This window comes from Rhinatrema bivittatum, chromosome 2 (genome assembly GCF_901001135.1).
Source record: "Rhinatrema bivittatum chromosome 2, aRhiBiv1.1, whole genome shotgun sequence".
NCBI classification, from domain to species: Eukaryota; Metazoa; Chordata; class Amphibia; order Gymnophiona; family Rhinatrematidae; genus Rhinatrema; species Rhinatrema bivittatum.
Genome location: NC_042616.1, coordinates 90,844,507 through 90,865,100, shown reverse-complemented (window position 1 = coordinate 90,865,100; position 20,594 = coordinate 90,844,507). Strand labels below are relative to the sequence as shown.

The window sequence follows — 20,594 nt, the reverse complement described above, 5'->3', positions numbered from 1 at the left end:
TACACAGACACTAATTACAATCAAACAAGGCACAGGAGTGGATATCTACTCTTCATTGCCATCTCAACCTGTGTGTGTCGACTTGAATGTATATTATCAACCCAAATATTCAAGGGTATGCAACTTTTGAACAGGACCATTTTATTATTTCCTTTATTGCTAAGGTTTGTTTAATAGTAGTGCTATCATAGTTTAATTTGAAACACATTAAAAATAGGACAAGTGTTTTGTTTGATCACTCATGTTTTATTAAAATGCTATACATCTTAAAAATTCTGCCAGGGGTATATAAACCTATGATACAACTGTATCCTGAAAGAAATCCTTGCCATTGCACAACAACAAAATCTAGTAACTAGACTCTGGGTTATGGACAAAGCTACAGCAGCTATCATTGTGACGGGTAGCCTAGAAGGGAGGGGGAAGAGGGTTAAAAATAGAGGGAAAATCCCATACACTTGTAAATAAAGGCTCATGTCACCATAGAGTAGAGGTCACTTTAGATTGTAGTGAAAAACCAAAGGCGCGGGAGGAAACTGCCAGAGCAAAAACAGTTATTTTGTATCCCTGTTAGTTTTAATGTGCTGAGTCTCAAATTCACTTAATACAACAATTTGCAGATTTATTATCCAACTACACAAATGTGGAAATGGTTCTTGTGCATTATAGCTCTAGAAGTAACTCTAGGATTACATAGCAATGATCTTGAATGTATGAGGCTAGCACTCTCAAACCAAGTCACACAGTTCTTCAACTTGAACTGACTTACTGGATTGAATTTAAGAACCTACATGCCATAATTTAGTATTTGAAATTAAAATTGAATGGGTTTGTTTTTTTTTTGCTCTAAATATTTTAATTCACATTGTTAATTATGTTTCAAATTACATTAGTGCTGGCAGTATAGGATAGTGTTAATGCACAGAACCTTATTTATTTATTATTATTTAGTTATTTTATATACCATCTTTCCAAATAGAGATCACAATGGTTTTACAACATAACATACATATTATAGCATGACATATACAATGACTTAAGGTAATCACATAACATGAGCATGAACACTGACTTAATGGAATCAAGGGGCCGATGCAATACATCGCGTCCGATGCAGAGTGAATGAGTGAACGCTCATCACGTGTAAATGGAGCAGGCGTTGATAGTTGAGTGCACTGAAAAAAAGTACAGAAAAGCAGAAAAAACTGCTTTTCTATATTTTTTTCTTTAAGTTAAAAAAAAAAAGAAAGAAAAAAAACCTCTGCCAGCCGCTTTGAAGACTGACGCTGATATGCTCAGCATTGGTTTTCATAATTGGCTGACTGCAGTTATGAAAACCGATGCCGTGTTTATCGGCATCGGTATTCATAACCAGCAGACCACCGGGAACCGCGGGGTCGCGCTAGCGCGACCCCCTAATTTGTTTATTGCATGGCACCCCCCCTTGCGTGCGCTAAGAAATGTTATTGCATCGGCCTCCAAGTGAGATATAAATCAGTGGGGACGTTCTAGCAACTCTCTACCCTCACCTCGTAATGTATTTCACATTCTTATTTAGTTAGAGATCACAGCCTCAATGAAAGTAACAACAACTTTTATTTTTAAATAAAGGAACACATTTTTTTCTTTTGGTATGGTTTGCCATTAGGAAGCTTGGAATGCATGACAGCTAATGGGAATTAAGTAGCCAGAAACAAGCACCTAGTGGGAGCAGAATCCTAAGCTCTTAAAAATAAAATAAGGTAAATACAGAGGAAGCAATGCTTGAGGTTTTAAAGGGTCCTTAAATGCAAAACTTTCCATATACTATTCAAAATTCACTGATCTTAAGCATGTTACTCAGGGGATGCAGAAGGGAGCTTTGCATTAACAATGACGCAAATATTTGTGTTGCTATTTTATTTTTATTTTTTTTAAATAACAATTTTTATTGAGTGGATAACACATAGAAATAACATTACCATGCTGACCCGAAATACATGCAGCAAAGTACAAATACAAACAACCATCGTCAAAGGGTATAACAGAACCACTCTAATATCGGTATTGTACTTCATTAAATAGTCCCCTTAATCTTTGTTCAAACATAGACTTGGAGAAAGGGTCATTGTAACCATTTAACTTACCTTGTGCAATGTTGTATATGAGTAAATGTGTGCACTATATAAATGTGGTGCCATGACAGAGGGTTATGAATTGATAAATAAATGTCTTACTCCTATCTAAAATCACTTTGCAACTCTTCCCCATCTGACAATATAGGTGTTTGGGATAAAATCTTAGAGCCTGTGGCAAGCATTAGGAAAGACTCTGAATTACTGAAGCTTTTTCCGGTGTATCTGAAAGGGGAAGACTTGTTTGGCTTGACAGTCTCTGCTGTTGTAAGAATAGCTGAATCAGTGAGTATTGCACTATATTTATCTTGCTATGCTATACATCTTCTTAGCTATTGTGTATCAAAAACTCCTTTCCTTATTTAATGTCTAAGAAGATTTTATGCTGGTGTACTGTATAATCTCAGGTGTGGAAGCTGCATGTCACTTTTTCAGACTCCTAGAAGGACCATTGTACACGTTAGAATGTTTGTAAAAATCACAGAATAAAATTAAATTAAAACTAAAATATTAAGATGAAATGAAAATATTAGAATATGAATCTGTATCCTGACTGGCACACTGAAAGTAGAAGGTTAATGACCTCTGCATTAATGAACTGAGCTCAGGGAGTTTGCATTCTGTCTTACAGATTAATTTCTGTATAATGTTGCATTTTATACATTTAATGCACCGAAGGTACCATCTGTACATGGTTATTTACTGTATTTTCATAGTAATGCTAATACACAGCACAGTTTGTATTTAAGAGTTAATTTCTAACTTTATGTATGTTACACCAGTTTTCTAAGCAGACTTACATATATATGTCCACTTTGAAAATTATCCCACCAAATAACCCACCTACAATTACTCTGCTAAAACAGCCACACAAATTTTCTGTGATAATTTACACATACTTCTGATAATCCAAAAGTATGCATGTAAGTACAAACCCCTCCCCTCCTCCACCCAGAGAATGCCTTCCCTCAGTCCGGATTAACTTGTGCCCAATAGGATATATATGCATACATTTACCTGCATGTTGGGCAAGCAATTTTTAAAAAGCCCATTGATGCAGGTAGAACACTGTTTTATATAAGGGAATGCTTTTAAAACTTTCACTATCTAGGATTTCAGATAATACCCTGGATTTAGCCTCTTGGCTTTCATAACCAGAAAATACATCAGAATTCACTCTCTAAAATATACGATATGGTAATTATTAAATAACCTTGAATTTATAAAAATGCTTTGAAGAGAAAATATAAATCTTATCTTTTCTTAATGTATGCTCAACCATTTTAATTGAAATGTAAGTGAAACTAAAGAAAATAGTGATATACCTCGGTATATAAACTCTTCTAAATAAATAAATAAATATTACATGGGCATAGGGTTATTAGTGCACAGGTACCATCAACTTAAAAACAAGGAGAATAACTTTCAAATGACTACATGGGTGGCATATATGCATGTATATAGCCACACAAAAATCTACGATAGTATTTTATAACCCATGCATATATGATACACATGTATGTATGCTTACACGCAAATATATGCAATGCATTGAAAGTGAGTATTTCAATGCATTGAACATGCATACTTTTCCTACATATTTAAAAAATGTACAGTCATATATTTTACATGTGAAAATAAAGTAGGACTTACTTCCATAAAACCTGAATTATGCGTGTAAATTAGCCTATTTTAAAATATGCATATTAAGACCCTTCTGGTACTCCACCCATCCAGTGGTACACAGTAAGCAAGTCTAATAACAATTATGCTAGATAATTAGCAGATAAAAAATTACACGCATACGTTTCGAAATATACACATATAAATGTATTTTAAAATAGCAATTTATGTGCGACTGTTGGCCCCCCCCCCCCAACACCCCATATCACCCCTTTTTTACATGAGTATATGTGAGCACGAAATGTAAAGTATAAGTGTACTTTTGATTTTTTTTTTTAAATAACGATTATGTGAATACAGGCTTTTTATGTGCATATATGCTAATTTTTATGCGGATAACTCTTAAAATTCACCCTAATGCTTACAGTGCACCACAAATCAGAGATTTGTGTCCAGGGCTAGAGAAAATTAGCTTATTTGAACCTAAGCTGATCAAGAGTAGGGACAGGGGAGGAGAGAGCAGAGGTTGAGAGGGGGAGTTTGCAAGCTGTCCGACTCTGCTGGTGTCTATTTCTTACAACCACTACAGCAGAGACTGAGAGAGAGAAACTCTACCCCTTCCCCTGCAGACCTGGGATCATCATTCCTTAGCATGGGGAGGACTCTGAAGATACCTGGGAAATCTCTGGGTGCTGTTCTCTTCCCTCCTGCTCTCAGCAGGCATCCTAGGAAAGGGGACAGAGGGGGAAAAAAGGAGAAATGGCAGCAAAATAAGTACCTTGTCACCAGTCCAGAAACATGATCTGACCAGGGACAATATGGACCAACATCAGAACATTTAAATTGTTCTTGTCCTTCTGCAATTTTATTTTACAGTTAGTTACTGGTTAGTTATTATAATACCTTTTGCTTTATCCTCTTTATGTATCACTTTGGCATCACATGTAAAAATTGTCACACCAGTACAATTATCTGAATTTGTCTGCTTCAGTCTCATTCCTTCCTCTCCCATTTGCTGCACCCAGCCTGAAATGGGAAGGGACTGCAGGAAGCACAGGGTTGTTCTCTGCTGAGTGAGATGCCTAGCAAGGCACCTCTGGTGTCAAGGAAGGGGTTTAGTGCTGGGGTCATCCTTGATGTAGTGTTTCCTAACCACTATGTCTTCAGACCTGATCCAGGTATGCCACAGAAAAGTAATCACTGTCTGATGCTTAGATCAGGCCACCATCTGGGCTCTACTCTCAACATCTTGCAGCAACAATAGACACCAGTGGTGGTATCTTAAACATGTAGGAGCGGTGGAGGAGAGAGGAGAGAAACGCCAATTACACCCGCAGCTGTTTCCGGGGGAAAGGAGTGACTTTCTGGCCCCGACGGGGTTCTGCCGCGCCTCCTGTGATGTCATCAATCAGGGCCTGGTAAGGGCTTTAAAACCGGCCTGCCTGCTCACCTGTTTGAGGTGGAGGAGAGAGGAGAGAAACGCCAATTACACCCGCAGCTGTTTCCGGGGGAAAGGAGTGACTTTCTGGCCCCGACGGGGTTCTGCCGCGCCTCCTGTGATGTCATCAATCAGGGCCTGGTAAGGGCTTTAAAAACCGGCCTGCCTGCTCACCTGTTTGAGGTGGAGGAGAGAGGAGAGAAACGCCAATTACACCCGCAGCTGTTTCCGGGGGAAAGGAGTGACTTTCTGGCCCCGACGGGGTTCTGCCGCGCCTCCTGTGATGTCATCAATCAGGGCCTGGTAAGGGCTTTAAAACCGGCCTGCCTGCTCACCTGTTTGAGGTGGAGGAGAGAGGAGAGAAACGCCAATTACACCCGCAGCTGTTTCCGGGGGAAAGGAGTGACTTTCTGGCCCCGACGGGGTTCTGCCGCGCCTCCTGTGATGTCATCAATCAGGGCCTGGTAAGGGCTTTAAAACCAGGCCCTTCTGCGGCGCGAAGCAGACGCCGGCGCGACGCCCCAAGCCGGGCGCGCGGCTTTGTTGGACTTTTTGCATTTCTTCTTTACAAAGTTTGATCTTCCCCTCTGCCTCCACGAAAAGATCCAGGAATTAAGTATAAGGAGAGACCGACGAAGGGTAAGCCTTTCTGACTTTAAGTTCCTTCTAAGTAATGCCGCATACGAAGAGGAAGGGTAGAGTACGGGTAGATTCCTCTGCATCCTCTACTCCTATACCCTCCCAACCTTTGATAGAAGGGTTCTTTTCGCCGGTGACAGCATCATCCCCGGGAATAAGGTCCGCTGAGGGAATAGGACGGGAACATAGCCTACCCCTCATGGACGAATTGACATCTCTGAGCCCGGGTGGCCCAGAAACACCCTCCCCTCCATCCCAAAGTAATCCCCAGGACCATGCTAGAGATCTAAGGCAAATTGCTGGTGAATCGACGGCAGCAGAGGTGGGAAAGGAGACTACTATGGAGGATTCGGTAACATCATCTACTCGAGTAATGGAGAGTAAAAGGGGAGAAGTGAATGTAACGCTTAGAGAACTTATTGTACCAGTTCCAAATTTGAAATCCACTACTCAGGAGAGGGGAGTGGACTTGGCAGGTGGAACAAATTTGGTTTCGGAAGCCTGTCAAGAACATAGGGAAATTACTGGTATCACAATGCAGAAAATATCCAAGCCTAATGAAATTACGTTAGAATCAATCTGGAGTGCCCTGGTTACCTTAGAAAATTCTATTTCCTCTTTAACTCTAGCAATAAATGCTTCTCAAAAAACAATCCACATAATGGAACCAATGGTAAAATTACATGAAGTACAAATTAAAGAAATGAATACACAAATTACAAAGATACAGGAAACACAAGTAAAATTGATTCAATCAGATGTTATTACCACTAGGAAAATTGAAAATGTTGAGAATAGTATGAGATATGTAAATCTCAGAATATTAAATTTTCCATCTATTAAATTAATTTCGCCGATAGAGCAATTTAAAAAATATGCAAGGGATATACTTATGTTGCCATCTGAAGCTATTCCCCCAATAGCCAGGATTTATTTTTCCCCTATATCAAGAAATCCAATGAATATAGCATCATCATCATCAGGGCAGGCTCAGAATATTGGTCTTGATTTAACCACTTTTTTAGAAACCTCAGTAGAGGAACAGGTGGACCAACGGGGAACATTATTAGTTTCCTTCGTTTTCTCTTCTGATAGAGATTTGATTCTAAGATCCTTTTTTCGTAACAGAAATAAGATATATTATGGTCAAAAAGTGTGGGTATACCCTGACATAACGAAGGCTACTCAATCCCGACGGAAATTGTTTCTCGGGATGTGTGAGGAGGCAAGATCTTTAGGAGCTCAGATAAAGATAAGGTATCCCTGTAAGTGTATGTTGAAAATTAAAGACAATAGTTACATTTTCTTTGAACCTACGCAATTAAGAAGCTTTTTGGATAACTGTAAAGTTGAAACCAGTATAACCCAAGTTGTTCAGAGCCAATAGGAAAAAGGTGCTGATATTCTCTCGTTAATTCTTATTCCTTTTCCACTTTTTGCATTGTATGTTCCAGAGTTTTACTGGATCTTTTCTTTACTTTATGAAGTTAAAAACAGAAAAGATGTACTTGTTTATTGGTATTAGGAAGTTAATTTCTTGTCTGTTGTTAATACTTATTGTAATTAATTTTCTGTATGTGAAAAATAATGAAAATTGAGAAATAAAAAATTTAAAAAAAAAAAAAAAAACATGTAGGAGCTCCTATCCGAGAACATGTGTAATCACGAATGCCGCCTCTTCTGCCCTGAAGTGAAGTAATTAATGGGCAGCATTCAGGGTACAGGTAGCTGAGTTTTGCTTTGTGCAGCACGCATCTTCCATGTCCTGAGCTTCTCCTTTGAGTCCTCCTAGCTCTGTCCCATTCTCAGACAGTAATATGGGGAGAGAGTACACTGAGCTCTGGATATGACTTACTCTGAGTGTTGGGAGAAGCAGTAATGGAGGAGCATGCACCATATCAATTTCTCCCTTCTCCTGCAAATGTATGTAGAAAAAGCTGGTCCATCATAATGGATTCATATGTGTCGTCCCGCAGCCCAGAATTGTGATGTGCTGATGGGGTTTCCACTCCCTGCCTGTGAAAGAAAGGCCTCGGCGTCCCGCAGCAGCGCAGAATTGTGATGTGCTGACGGGGTTTCCACTCCCTGCCTGAAAAGAAAGGCCCCGGCATCCTGCAGCAGCGCAGAATTGTGATGTGCTGACAGGGTTTCCACTCCCTGCCTGTAAAAGAAAGGCCCCGGCGTCCCACGGCAGCGCAGAATTGTGATGTGCTGACGGGGTTTCCACTCCCTGCCTGTGAAAGAAAGGCCTCTGCGTCCCGCAGCAGCGCAGAATTGTGATGTGCTGACGGGGTTTCCACTCCCTGCCTGTAAAAGAAAGGCCCCGGCGTCCCGCGGCAGCGCAGAATTGTGATGTGCTGACGGGGTTTCCACTCCCTGCCTGTGAAAGAAAGGCCCCGGCGTCCTGCGGCAGCGCAAAATTGTGATGTGCTGACGGGGTTTCCACTCCCTGACTGTAAAAGAAAGGCCCCGGCGTCCCGCGGCAGCGCAGAATTGTGATGTGCTGATGGGGTTTCCACTCCCTGCCTGTGAAAGAAAGGCCCCGGCGTCCCGCGGCAGCGCAGAATTGTGATGTGCTGACGGGGTTTCCACTCCCTGCCTGTGAAAGAAAGGCCCGGGCGTCCCGTGGCAAGCGCAGAATTGTGATGTGCTTTCGGGGTTTCCACTCCCTGCCTGTGAAAGAAAGGCCCCGGCGTCCCGCGGCAGCGCAGAATTGTGATGTGCTGACGGGGTTTCCACTCCCTGCCTGTGAAAGAAAGGCCTCGGCGTCCCGCGGCAGCGCAGAATTGTGATATGCTGACGGGGTTTCCACTCCCTGCCTGTGAAAGAAAGGCCCCGGCGTCCCGCGGCAGCGCAGAATTGTGATGTGGTGACAGGGTTTCCACTCCCTGCCTGTAAAAGAAAGGCCCCGGCGTCCCACGGCAGCGCAGAATTGTGATGTGCTGACGGGGTTTCCACTCCCTGCCTGTAAAAGAGAGGCCCCGGCGTCCTGCGGCAGCGCAAAATTGTGATGTGTTTCCACTCCCTGACTGTAAAAGAAAGGCCCCGGCGTCCCGCGGCAGCGCAGAATTGTGATGTGCTGACGGGGTTTCCACTCCCTGCCTGTGAAAGAAAGGCCCCGGCATCCCGCGGCAGCGCAGAATTGTGATGTGCTGACGGGGTTTCCACTCCCTGCCTGTAAAAGAAAGGCCCCGGCGTCCCGCGGCAGCGCAGAATTGTGATGTGCTGACGGGGTTTCCACTCCCTGCCTGTGAAAGAAAGGCCCCGGCGTCCCGCGGCAGCGCAGAATTGTGATGTGCTGACGGGGTTTCCACTCCCTGCCTGTGAAAGAAAGGTCCTGGTGTCCCGCGGCAGCGCAGAATTGTGATGTGCTGATGGGGTTTCCACTCCCTGCCTGTGAAAGAAAGGCCCCGGCGTCCCGCGGCAGCGCAGAATTGTGATGTGCTGACGGGGTTTCCACTCCCTGCCTGTGAAAGAAAGGCCCGGGCGTCCCGTGGCAGCGCAGAATTGTGATGTGTTGACGGGGTTTCCACTCCCTGCCTGTGAAAGAAAGGTCCTGGTGTCCTGCGGCACCGCAGAATTGTGATGTGCTGACGGAGTTTCCACTCCCTGCCTGTAAAAGAAAGGCCCTGGTGTCCCGCGGCAGCGCAGAATTGTGATGTGCTGACGGGGTTTCCACTCCCTGCCTGTGAAAGAAAGGCCCCGGCGTCCCGCGGCAGTGCAGAATTGTGATGTGCTGACGGGGTTTCCACTCCCTGACTGTAAAAGAAAGGCCTCGGCGTCCCGCGGCAGCGCAGAATTGTGATGTGCTGATGGGGTTTCCACTCCCTGACTGTAAAAGAAAGGCCTCGGCGTCCCGCGGCAGCGCAGAATTGTGATGTGCTGACGGGGTTTCCACTCCCTGACTGTAAAAGAAAGGCCTCGGCGTCCCGCAGCAGCACAGAATTGTGATGTGCTGACGGGGTTTCCACTCCCTGCCTGTGAAAGAAAGGTCCTGGTGTCCCGCAGCAGCGCAGAATTGTGATGTGCTGACGGGGTTTCCACTCCCTGCCTGTAAAAGAAAGGCCCTGGTGTCCCGCGGCAGCGCAGAATTGTGATGTGCTGACGGGGTTTCCACTCCCTGCCTGTGAAAGAAAGGCCTCGGCATCCCGCGGCAGCGCAGAATTGTGATATGCTGACGGGGTTTCCACTCCCTGCCTGTGAAAGAAAGGCCCCAGCGTCCCGCGGCAGCGCAGAATTGTGATGTGGTGACAGGGTTTCCACTCCCTGCCTGTAAAAGAAAGGCCCCGGCGTCCCACGGCAGCGCAGAATTGTGATGTGCTGACGGGGTTTCCACTCCCTGCCTGTAAAAGAAAGGCCCCGGCGTCCCGCAGCAGCGCAGAATTGTGATGTGCTGACGGGGTTTCCACTCCCTGCCTGTGAAAGAAAGGCCCCGGCGTCCTGCGGCAGCGCAAAATTGTGATGTGTTTCCACTCCCTGACTGTAAAAGAAAGGCCCCGGCGTCCCGCGGCAGCGCAGAATTGTGATGTGCTGACGGGGTTTCCACTCCCTGCCTGTGAAAGAAAGGCCCCGGCGTCCCGCGGCAGCGCAGAATTGTGATGTGCTGACGGGGTTTCCACTCCCTGCCTGTAAAAGAAAGGCCCCGGCGTCCCGCGGCAGCGCAGAATTGTGATGTGCTGACGGGGTTTCCACTCCCTGCCTGTGAAAGAAAGGCCCCGGCATCCCGCGGCAGCGCAGAATTGTGATGTGCTGACGGGGTTTCCACTCCCTGCCTGTGAAAGAAAGGTCCTGGTGTCCCGCGGCAGCGCAGAATTGTGATGTGCTGATGGGGTTTCCACTCCCTGCCTGTGAAAGAAAGGCCCTGGCGTCCCGCGGCAGCGCAGAATTGTGATGTGCTGACGGGGTTTCCACTCCCTGCCTGTGAAAGAAAGGCCCGTGCGTCCCGTGGCAGCGCAGAATTGTGATGTGTTGACGGGGTTTCCACTCCCTGCCTGTGAAAGAAAGGTCCTGGTGTCCTGCGGCACCGCAGAATTGTGATGTGCTGACGGAGTTTCCACTCCCTGCCTGTAAAAGAAAGGCCCTGGTGTCCCGCGGCAGCGCAGAATTGTGATGTGCTGACGGGGTTTCCACTCCCTGCCTGTGAAAGAAAGGCCCCGGCGTCCCGCGGCAGTGCAGAATTGTGATGTGCTGACGGGGTTTCCACTCCCTGACTGTAAAAGAAAGGCCTCGGCGTCCCGCGGCAGCGCAGAATTGTGATGTGCTGACGGGGTTTCCACTCCCTGACTGTAAAAGAAAGGCCTCGGCGTCCCGCGGCAGCGCAGAATTGTGATGTGCTGACGGGGTTTCCACTCCCTGACTGTAAAAGAAAGGCCTCGGCGTCCCGCAGCAGCACAGAATTGTGATGTGCTGACGGGGTTTCCACTCCCTGCCTGTAAAAGAAAGGCCCTGGTGTCCCGCGGCAGCGCAGAATTGTGATGTGCTGACGGGGTTTCCACTCCCTGCCTGTGAAAGAAAGGCCTCGGCATCCCGCGGCAGCGCAGAATTGTGATATGCTGACGGGGTTTCCACTCCCTGCCTGTGAAAGAAAGGCCCCAGCGTCCCGCGGCAGCGCAGAATTGTGATGTGGTGACAGGGTTTCCACTCCCTGCCTGTAAAAGAAAGGCCCCGGCGTCCCGCGGCAGCGCAGAATTGTGATGTGCTGACGGGGTTTCCACTCCCTGCCTGTGAAAGAAAGGCCTCTGCGTCCCGCAGCAGCGCAGAATTGTGATGTGCTGACGGGGTTTCCACTCCCTGCCTGTAAAAGAAAGGCCCCGGCGTCCCGCGGCAGCGCAGAATTGTGATGTGCTGACGGGGTTTCCACTCCCTGCCTGTGAAAGAAAGGCCCCGGCGTCCTGCGGCAGCGCAAAATTGTGATGTGCTGACGGGGTTTCCACTCCCTGACTGTAAAAGAAAGGCCCCGGCGTCCCACGGCAGCGCAGAATTGTGATGTGCTGATGGGGTTTCCACTCCCTGCCTGTGAAAGAAAGGCCCCGGCGTCCCGCGGCAGCGCAGAATTGTGATGTGCTGACGGGGTTTCCACTCCCTGCCTGTGAAAGAAAGGCCCGGGCGTCCCGTGGCAGCGCAGAATTGTGATGTGCTTTCGGGGTTTCCACTCCCTGCCTGTGAAAGAAAGGCCCCAGCGTCCCGCGGCAGCGCAGAATTGTGATGTGGTGACAGGGTTTCCACTCCCTGCCTGTAAAAGAAAGGCCCCGGCGTCCCACGGCAGCGCAGAATTGTGATGTGCTGACGGGGTTTCCACTCCCTGCCTGTAAAAGAAAGGCCCCGGCGTCCCGCGGCAGCGCAGAATTGTGATGTGCTGACGGGGTTTCCACTCCCTGCCTGTGAAAGAAAGGCCCCGGCGTCCTGCGGCAGCGCAAAATTGTGATGTGTTTCCACTCCCTGACTGTAAAAGAAAGGCCCCGGCGTCCCGCGGCAGCGCAGAATTGTGATGTGCTGACGGGGTTTCCACTCCCTGCCTGTGAAAGAAAGGCCCCGGCGTCCCGCGGCAGCGCAGAATTGTGATGTGCTGACGGGGTTTCCACTCCCTGCCTGTAAAAGAAAGGCCCCGGCGTCCCGCGGCAGCGCAGAATTGTGATGTGCTGATGGGGTTTCCACTCCCTGCCTGTGAAAGAAAGGCCCCGGTGTCCCGCGGCAGCGCAGAATTGTGATGTGCTGACGGGGTTTCCACTCCCTGCCTGTGAAAGAAAGGCCCGGGCGTCCCGTGGCAGCGCAGAATTGTGATGTGCTGACGGGGTTTCCACTCCCTGCCTGTGAAAGAAAGGTCCTGGTGTCCTGCGGCACCGCAGAATTGTGATGTGCTGACGGAGTTTCCACTCCCTGCCTGTAAAAGAAAGGCCCTGGTGTCCCGCGGCAGCGCAGAATTGTGATGTGCTGACGGGGTTTCCACTCCCTGCCTGTGAAAGAAAGGCCCCGGCGTCCCGCGGCAGTGCAGAATTGTGATGTGCTGACGGGGTTTCCACTCCCTGACTGTAAAAGAAAGGCCTCGGCGTCCCGCGGCAGCGCAGAATTGTGATGTGCTGACGGGGTTTCCACTCCCTGACTGTAAAAGAAAGGCCTCGGCGTCCCACAGCAGCACAGAATTGTGATGTGCTGACGGGGTTTCCACTCCCTGCCTGTGAAAGAAAGGTCCTGGTGTCCCGCAGCAGCGCAGAATTGTGATGTGCTGACGGGGTTTCCACTCCCTGCCAGTAAAAGAAAGGACTCGGCGTCCCGCGGCAGCGCAGAATTGTGATGTGCTGGCGGGATTCCCACTCCCCGCCGGCCAAAGAAGAGTCACTGCGGTACTGCCAGCGTTTTCCCTGCAGCTGACGACAGGAAAGGGTCTATGATGCCGCCAGCGTTTCCCCTGCAGCTGGCGAAAGAAGAGCCCTTGCTGTGCAGTCAAAGAAAAGGTCGAAAATATGTGTATGAAAGAGACATGCCCTGTGAGAGTGAATGCCTGTGTGTGAGAGAGACTTTGTGAGTGTGTATATGAGGGGGAGTGTATGTATATAAGAGGGTGGAGGTATGTATGGCTGTGTGTGTATGTGAAAGAGTGGATGAGTGTATGAGAGGGTGGGTGGATGTCTGAGTGTGTATGAGTGGGTTTGTGCATGTATGAAAGGGGTGTGTGGATGAAAGGGAGGATGGATGTGGATGGTCTCTGTATGAGAGGGTGTGTGTCTGTATGAATGTGCGTGCGTGCATGCATGAGAGGATGAGTGTATATATGAGAGGGTGGGTAGGGGTGTGGGTAGGTATATGTATGTGTGTTGGAGGTATGTGTGTTTTATGAGAGGGTGAGGGGGTATGGGTGTGTATGAGTGGGTGGTGTGTGTGTGTTTATGAGAGAGTGGGGGAGGGTGGTGTGTGTATAAGAGGATGAAGGGGTGTGGGTGTGTATGAGTGGGTGGTGGAGGTGGTGTGTTTATATGAGAGGGTGGGTGGGTAAGGGTGTGTGTATATGAGAGGGTGATGGGGATGGTGTATGTGTATGTGTGTATATGAGAGGGTTTTTGTGTGTGTGTGTCTGGGGGGAGAGTACCTGCGCACATGTGTGTGCATGTGTAAGAGTACCTGTATATATATATGTGTGTGTGTTAAAGTTTGTGCCACCTCCTCTAATCTACGACAATCTCAGGAGGACTGGAAATCTAAAATTCCCAGGTATGGAGAGTGGGAGATTTTTTTTTATCCTTGTTAGTTTTAATTATTGGATATGATGTATCTGCTGTTTTAAAATATTTTATTAGTATTTGGTCATATTTTAAACATTTTTATATGTGTTTTTAATTGGCTGAATTTATCAGCAGATTTGACATTCTTTTTATTGGTTTGTTTAATGTTTTATATTTCTTGATTGTGTTTGCATTGCTTACAGAGTTTGGCTTCTTGTGATTTCCAGTTCAGTTTTTGTCTGCACATTTCAGTTTATATTTTATGATCTCTTTGTTCTGTATTTGTTGAGAGTCTGTCTGTGTTCTGCTTGTGAGACTGAGGCTTTAGGTATTCTGCTGGCATGCAGTTTCTGTGTAGGGATTTACAACAACCTGGCTTTAATCTGTTTTCCTAATAGTTTCCTAATATTTGCAGTATGGCTTTTTCATAGGTTGAGTGCTGGCAGTTATGATATGGAAGGCTTACTATATTGGAATTGTAGGTCAGTTTATTCCTGACTTTCTGTGGGCCAAGTCCACACCCAGTGCACTTTACCATAGGCCTAATGCCATATGGGATCCAGTAAACCACCTTGATTACGATGAGAAAAGTAGTTTATAAAGTCTATTAAACTATTATTATTGAAAGTGTGTTTTTTGCAGTGTGTGTGTGTGTTGCTGTAAGTGATATTTTTACTTCAGAAGATTCTACTTTGAATGTCTATTTTCCATATGAAATCTGCCTTTTTAGGTTGGGGAAGTTAATACACTTTAAAATAGAAAAGGATGCATAAGTTTTAATTATGTGGGAAGGGGGAGTGAAAAGCTGCAAGGTTTGTCTAGGGCATCTAATACCCTAGTGTCACACACACAGACTCCCACCATTCACCAACCTCTCACACCCCCAGGGGGCAGATCCTGGAGAAGGGTGGGAGGCAGGCAGGTGGGAATGGAGGAGTTCTATTTCTAACCCAGGAGATGAGGCAGCCAAAGGCTGCCCTGCCCCATTAAACATTTCTCCGGCACCCCCTAGTGTAGACACCGAAGACTGAGAAAAAAATATAACAGGCCCAAAAACTGAGTGGTTAAAGCAGTGGGCTGCAATTGCCATTCCTTGTGACCTTGGGCAAGTCACTTTTTTTTTTATTTAGATTTATTTTTTTTTAGATTTTATATTCCACTTTTTGCACTTTTTTTCAGCGCTTCAAAGTGGATTACATTCAGGTACTGTAGGTATTTCCCTATCCCCAGAGGGCTTACAATCTAAGGTTGTACCCGAGACAATGGAGGGTAAAGTGACTTGCCCAAGGTCACAAGGAGTGACAACTGGACTTGAACCCTGGTCTCCTGGTCCATAGCCCACTGCTCTAACCACTAGGCTACTCCTCCACTCTGCTTCACCCTCCATTGCCTTCCCCTTGCCCTGGCCTTTGGTGATTTCACCTGCACTGGGCCAAGGCAGATTGGGGGGGGGGGGGGTGATTTCATCCTTCACCTCAGGCAGCAGATTGCCTTGAGCCACCCTGGCCAGACCCACTTGCTGATACCAGTGTTGTAGGAGGAGCCTGCTCTTACATTTGCTGAGACATGGCTGCCATAGGAGAGACTGAGGAGCTCTCTGCTGACTTACTACTGGTAGGAGGACTCTGAACCAGGCAGGGGTGATGCCTAAGTATTTAAAAGATTCAGGGCATGGGCCACAGGCCTTTCCACCTCCCTCCCAACTCCTCAAAAAGATTTTGAGAAATACATTGAAGAATCACAGTTACCTCCTTCTTCCAAGCACGATCTTCTACATTAGGCATCAGTCTTTAAATTATTTTAAGTGTTTATGGCATTTCGCTGTAAAGGTACAGGTAAAGAAAAACAAAGCTATTGTATAAACAGAGCAAGCAAAATATATAAAACATGCTTTCAGGTCTCCAGCGAGTTTGTCAACATTTCATATTGACTGAATGTAGCCCCTCCTGCAAATATAGAGAGGATCCTGAAGAAGGGGATCCTACTTAACACATAATATAAACTGTTCACTTTTAAATTGTTTTGAAAGCATCAATGTAGGTCGCCTGTTTTGTATGTTAGCAAAGTAGTCAATAACAGAATCCTAAGACACAGATTCCAGCACACTTTTTTCAATCAAAAAGACTGCAAGGTACTGTAGTCTAGTTTGTCCCATGATGCTTCTCAGCCAGGTATATAGTTGTCTTAAAGCACTGAATGACCTTTCACAGCTACCGGTACAACTACTCACTGGGATAGTTAATGCAACTTGTACCGCAAGGGTCTGTACCGCTCTAGGAAGACCAATGTAACACTGCCACTCCCTAACCCACCCTGAGTTGAAGGTGTCCCTCTTTCAGTGGCAGACATATAGAGTTATAGTTCTCCTCTTATAGTGTTCTCTCTCTCTCCATGCAAAGCTAGCAACAGCCGCCACCCCTTCTTTCACATTTTAAAAATGGCACCCTTGCCCACTCATGCCACCCTAGGCGACTGTCTAGTCCTGCCTAATGGATCACTTTCTTTAAGGCTGGAAACATGAGAGGGTCTAAAAGCTGGCATATAGTTTCCATGGTGAGATTTTCACCACTCTCGTGTTTATGGGCTACATTTTTAGCAATGACTACTTCCTTGGGCTTTAGTTCTGTTTTGTAGGGTTTAGCAAGTACAGTTAAGTTCTCTCCAGGAAATCCTTTTCTGTACTTCTGGTTTAAGCAGATAGCTAAGCAGAGTAACGTTGCTTATGCATGCCTGTGGACTGTACACAGAAGAGTTTACAAGTAAGTGAAAATGATGATACCGTAAAATGTCATTGCTAATCCATGCTTGAATGAGCTTAAATACCTGGTCTTGTTGACCACAGTTTAATATCCCAAACATCAATCAGATTTCCACTTACTAAATGGGCCTTTACTTAGCGTGCGAACATATCAGAATTCATTGCACAGAGTCTGCAGATTATAGAGTAGTATTTGGTAATTGTATTAATCCTGGAGAAAACTATTGTAGCAGCAGACCACTATTATTGTAGCTTTTAAAAAAAATGTATTTGTGGAAATATTTAACATTTATGATTTCATTTAAATTCTCAACATTGTATTACTTTTATCTGTGCTGGCCTACAGCTTTAAGCTCGTGAACAATTTTTTAATTGTAGTTTGTCATCTTATCTCATATATGCAATCATGATATTAAATCTGTCAAAATGTAATCCTGATAGTTTTTATCAGCAAAATTTTGGCTGAGGTCAGAAATATTTTTATTATTTATTTCCAGGTTCTCCTATTGTGCTGAATTAAGAAAATTTGTTCTAAGAGGATTACAAATTAAAAACACATAATCCATAGGTAAAAAGATGATAGACACTGAAAATATCAAAACACAAAATCAAGTGATTTAAAACATAGCAGCAGCTTGATAAGACCATAAGAACTTTCTGTTAATACCCAATGCCCAATTCAGCTAAATTAAAAGCCCACAATGCCTGAGAACAATGGTAACATTTTAACCACCTTTTTGAAAGTCAGGAGGTTTGATTCTTCTCTGACTACTAGGGACTGAGTTCCAGAGAGAAGGACCAACCATGGAAAAGAAATGGTTGTGCATGTCTTGAAAATGAATGGTTTTGAAGGAACTCCCAACAAAAGTTTTTTAGCAGAGCAAAGCTGGGTACCTGACAGGTACATGTACAGAATATTGTAGCTCGGGGGTATATAACGCTGGTCTTGGAGTTATCACAACTAGGTCTAATTTTCAGAATATCCTCAAATACAGTAATATGCATGAGATAGATTTGCATGCACTGCATCCATTGTATACCAATATGTTTCATGCATATTCATTATGGATATCCTGAAAACCAGTCATGGTGATGACACTTCATTACTTGTGAGGGAGTCATTTTAAGCAGACTGATAGATGTGAGCATATATAACGTTCAAAGCACATCCTTTGGGAGCAGTTATACAGGAAAGGTGAACTAATGTATAAAATTATTTGCAGTGCTTTTAGTACCCATGGTATTTTTCATTACAAATCAAGATATGGTTTGGATCAATTTTCAAAATTATTTATATCACATTTCTTTATTTCCTTTAGCTTCCAGGGGTTGAAGCTTGCGAGGCTTACAATTTCAGATATGGTCGAAATCCTTTGATGGAACTTCCTCTTGCCATCAACCCCACAGGCTGTTCCCGATCAGAGCCCAAAATGAGTACCCATGTCAAGAGGTTTGTGTTAAGGTATTTTGTTTTAATTTCACATAGTACAGCCTAGGGTTGTAGGCTCTTAGTTTGTTCCGGGGGATGGAGTCTGCTCTTGTCTGCTGCTTACAAACCCTGTCGTCCTTGGCTGAGTATGTGGTTGCTTAATCCTATAAAGTAATAGCAGTATTGTCTATGCTAGGTTGCTTTATGTGTAGAAGCAAAATGTCATTTTTGCTGTTGTCCTTTGTTCAGAGACAACTTCAGTTTCCCTTGTTTTGTTTTTATTGTATTCTAAATCCTGTAGGCCCCACACCTTGAACAGCACCAGCACATCAAAGTCTTTTCAGAGCACAGTAACAGGAGAGCTGAACGCACCTTACAGTAAACAGTTTGTCCATTCCAAGTCCTCCCAGTATCGTAAAATGAAGACAGAATGGAAATCCAGTGTATATTTGGCTCGCTCTCGTATTCAGGTCAGATCATGTGTATACTCGTACAATGTGTTGTTATGTTGAATAAGGGAGAGTCTACCAGGAGCTCCAAATGGAAATGTGCAACTAAAAGTGTGTATTTTTATATTGTGTATTGTATTGAGTGAGGGCATTTTTTTAACTTCCAGCGCCTCTGTGAGAGAGTAAGGTTGGTATAAGTTGGGGGGATGGTATTATTTGTTAATTATACTGTCTTAATTATGATAATTTTATTGTATTGTATGTTACGAACATAAGAATTTCCATACTGAATCAGTATCCTGTTTCCAATAGTTGGCCAATCCAGGTCATAAGTACTGGGCAGGATGCCAGACAGTAGATAGATCCCATGCTGCTAATGCCCAGGGATAAGTAGTGGCTTTCTCCAAGTCTATCTGGTTAATAAAAATTTATAGAATTCTCCTCCAGGAACTTGTCCAAACCTTTTATTAAACCCAGCTGTACTAACTGCATTGATCACATCTTCCGGCAACGGATTCCGCGGCTTAATTGTGCATTGAGTAAAAAAGAATTTTCTCTTATTTGTCTTAAATTTGCTACTTACTGACTTCATTGAGCGTCTCCTAGTTTTTGTATTTTTTGAAAGAGTAAATAACAGATTCACATTTACCCATTCTGTTCCACTCATGATTTGATTTTATAGATATCTATCATATCCCATCTCAGCCATCTGTTCTCCAAACTGAACAGCTCTATCCTCTTTAACCTTTCTTCATAGGGAAGCCACTCCATCTTCTTTATCATTTTAGTCGCCCTTCTCTGTATCGTTTCCAGTTCAACCGTATCTTTTTTGAGACGTGACCAGAATTGCACACAGTACTCTTAAGTGCAGTCTCACCTTGGAGCAATACAAAGGTATTATGGCATTCTCCGTTTTATTCTCCATTCCTTTCCTATTAAGTCCTAACATTCTGTTTTCTTTTTTGACTGCTGCTGCACACCAAGCTGAAGATTTCAAAGTATTGTTCACAATGATGCCCAGATCCTTTTCCAGGGTGGTAATTCCTAATATGGAACTTAACATTGCATAGCTACAGTATGGGTTGTTTCCCCATATATATCACTTTGCATTTGTCCACATTAAATTTCATCAGCCATTTGGATGCCCAGTCCCTTAAGGTCCTCCTGCAACTTATTACAATCTGCTTGTGATTTAACAACAATTTTGTGTCATCTGCAAATTTGATCACCACTCATTGTACCCTTTTCCATATGGGACATTCTTATGTCAAGTGGACCAATTTAGAAAATCATCCATGCTCGAACTCCTTCAAATTGAATAAAACTTTTGTGAATGTTTGCTAAGGCCTCAAATAACACTATGCAAACATTTTTGGCTGAATTTCTATTGGTTCAAGAGCTAGAGGCAGCTGAATGAAGGTCACTCTTAGAATACTGTACTCCGCACAACAAAACGACCACTTTGTCCTGGCCCTGCAGCCAAACAGCCCCTGTTAGGGGTCTGAAATTTTGTGGAACCTAATTTTGTGGAACCTAACATGAGCTTTCTATCCTTTTTATGGGTTAGCAAACTACATGAAAAATTTTACAAAAGAAATGTAAGATCTACTTTGACTCCTCACTGCTCCTGATGTATACTTCAATTCAGGCCATAACTGGATCAGTAGTCATGGCCCATGACGTACATCTAAGATTGCACTAGGAGGCTTTGCAATTAACTAGAAGCAAAGATATATTTATATAAAGACATGTCACTTTTTATGCAAATTTTCACCATTTTTGGGTGCAAAAATCTCTACTGGGTAGTTTTTAATTTTTTTCTTTCTAATGTCTTTTGAAAGAGCACCTTTTTTGCTACAGATGTCATCCTGTTTCGTCTTGGACCCAGCCTTGCTTTGGTCAGAATTAGTCTCAAAGACAAACATTAT

The 20,594-nt window shown here is 44.8% G+C and overlaps 1 protein-coding gene across 8 annotated transcripts in view; it reads left to right on the top strand.

The window, feature by feature from the left end:
* The window catches only part of KMT2C (lysine methyltransferase 2C), a 979,844-nt gene that overhangs the window by 914,610 nt on the left and 44,640 nt on the right, over window positions 1-20,594 (top strand). For 7 of the 8 annotated variants that reach the window (XM_029588443.1, XM_029588442.1, XM_029588446.1 and 4 more), the window contains 3 exons: window positions 2,263-2,399; window positions 18,108-18,250; window positions 18,519-18,687. In XM_029588443.1, the coding sequence (XP_029444303.1) occupies window positions 2,263-2,399; window positions 18,108-18,250; window positions 18,519-18,687 (449 nt within the window). The remainder of the gene's footprint in view (window positions 1-2,262; window positions 2,400-18,107; window positions 18,251-18,518; window positions 18,688-20,594) is intronic. The other variant, XM_029588444.1, reaches the window with a different exon arrangement.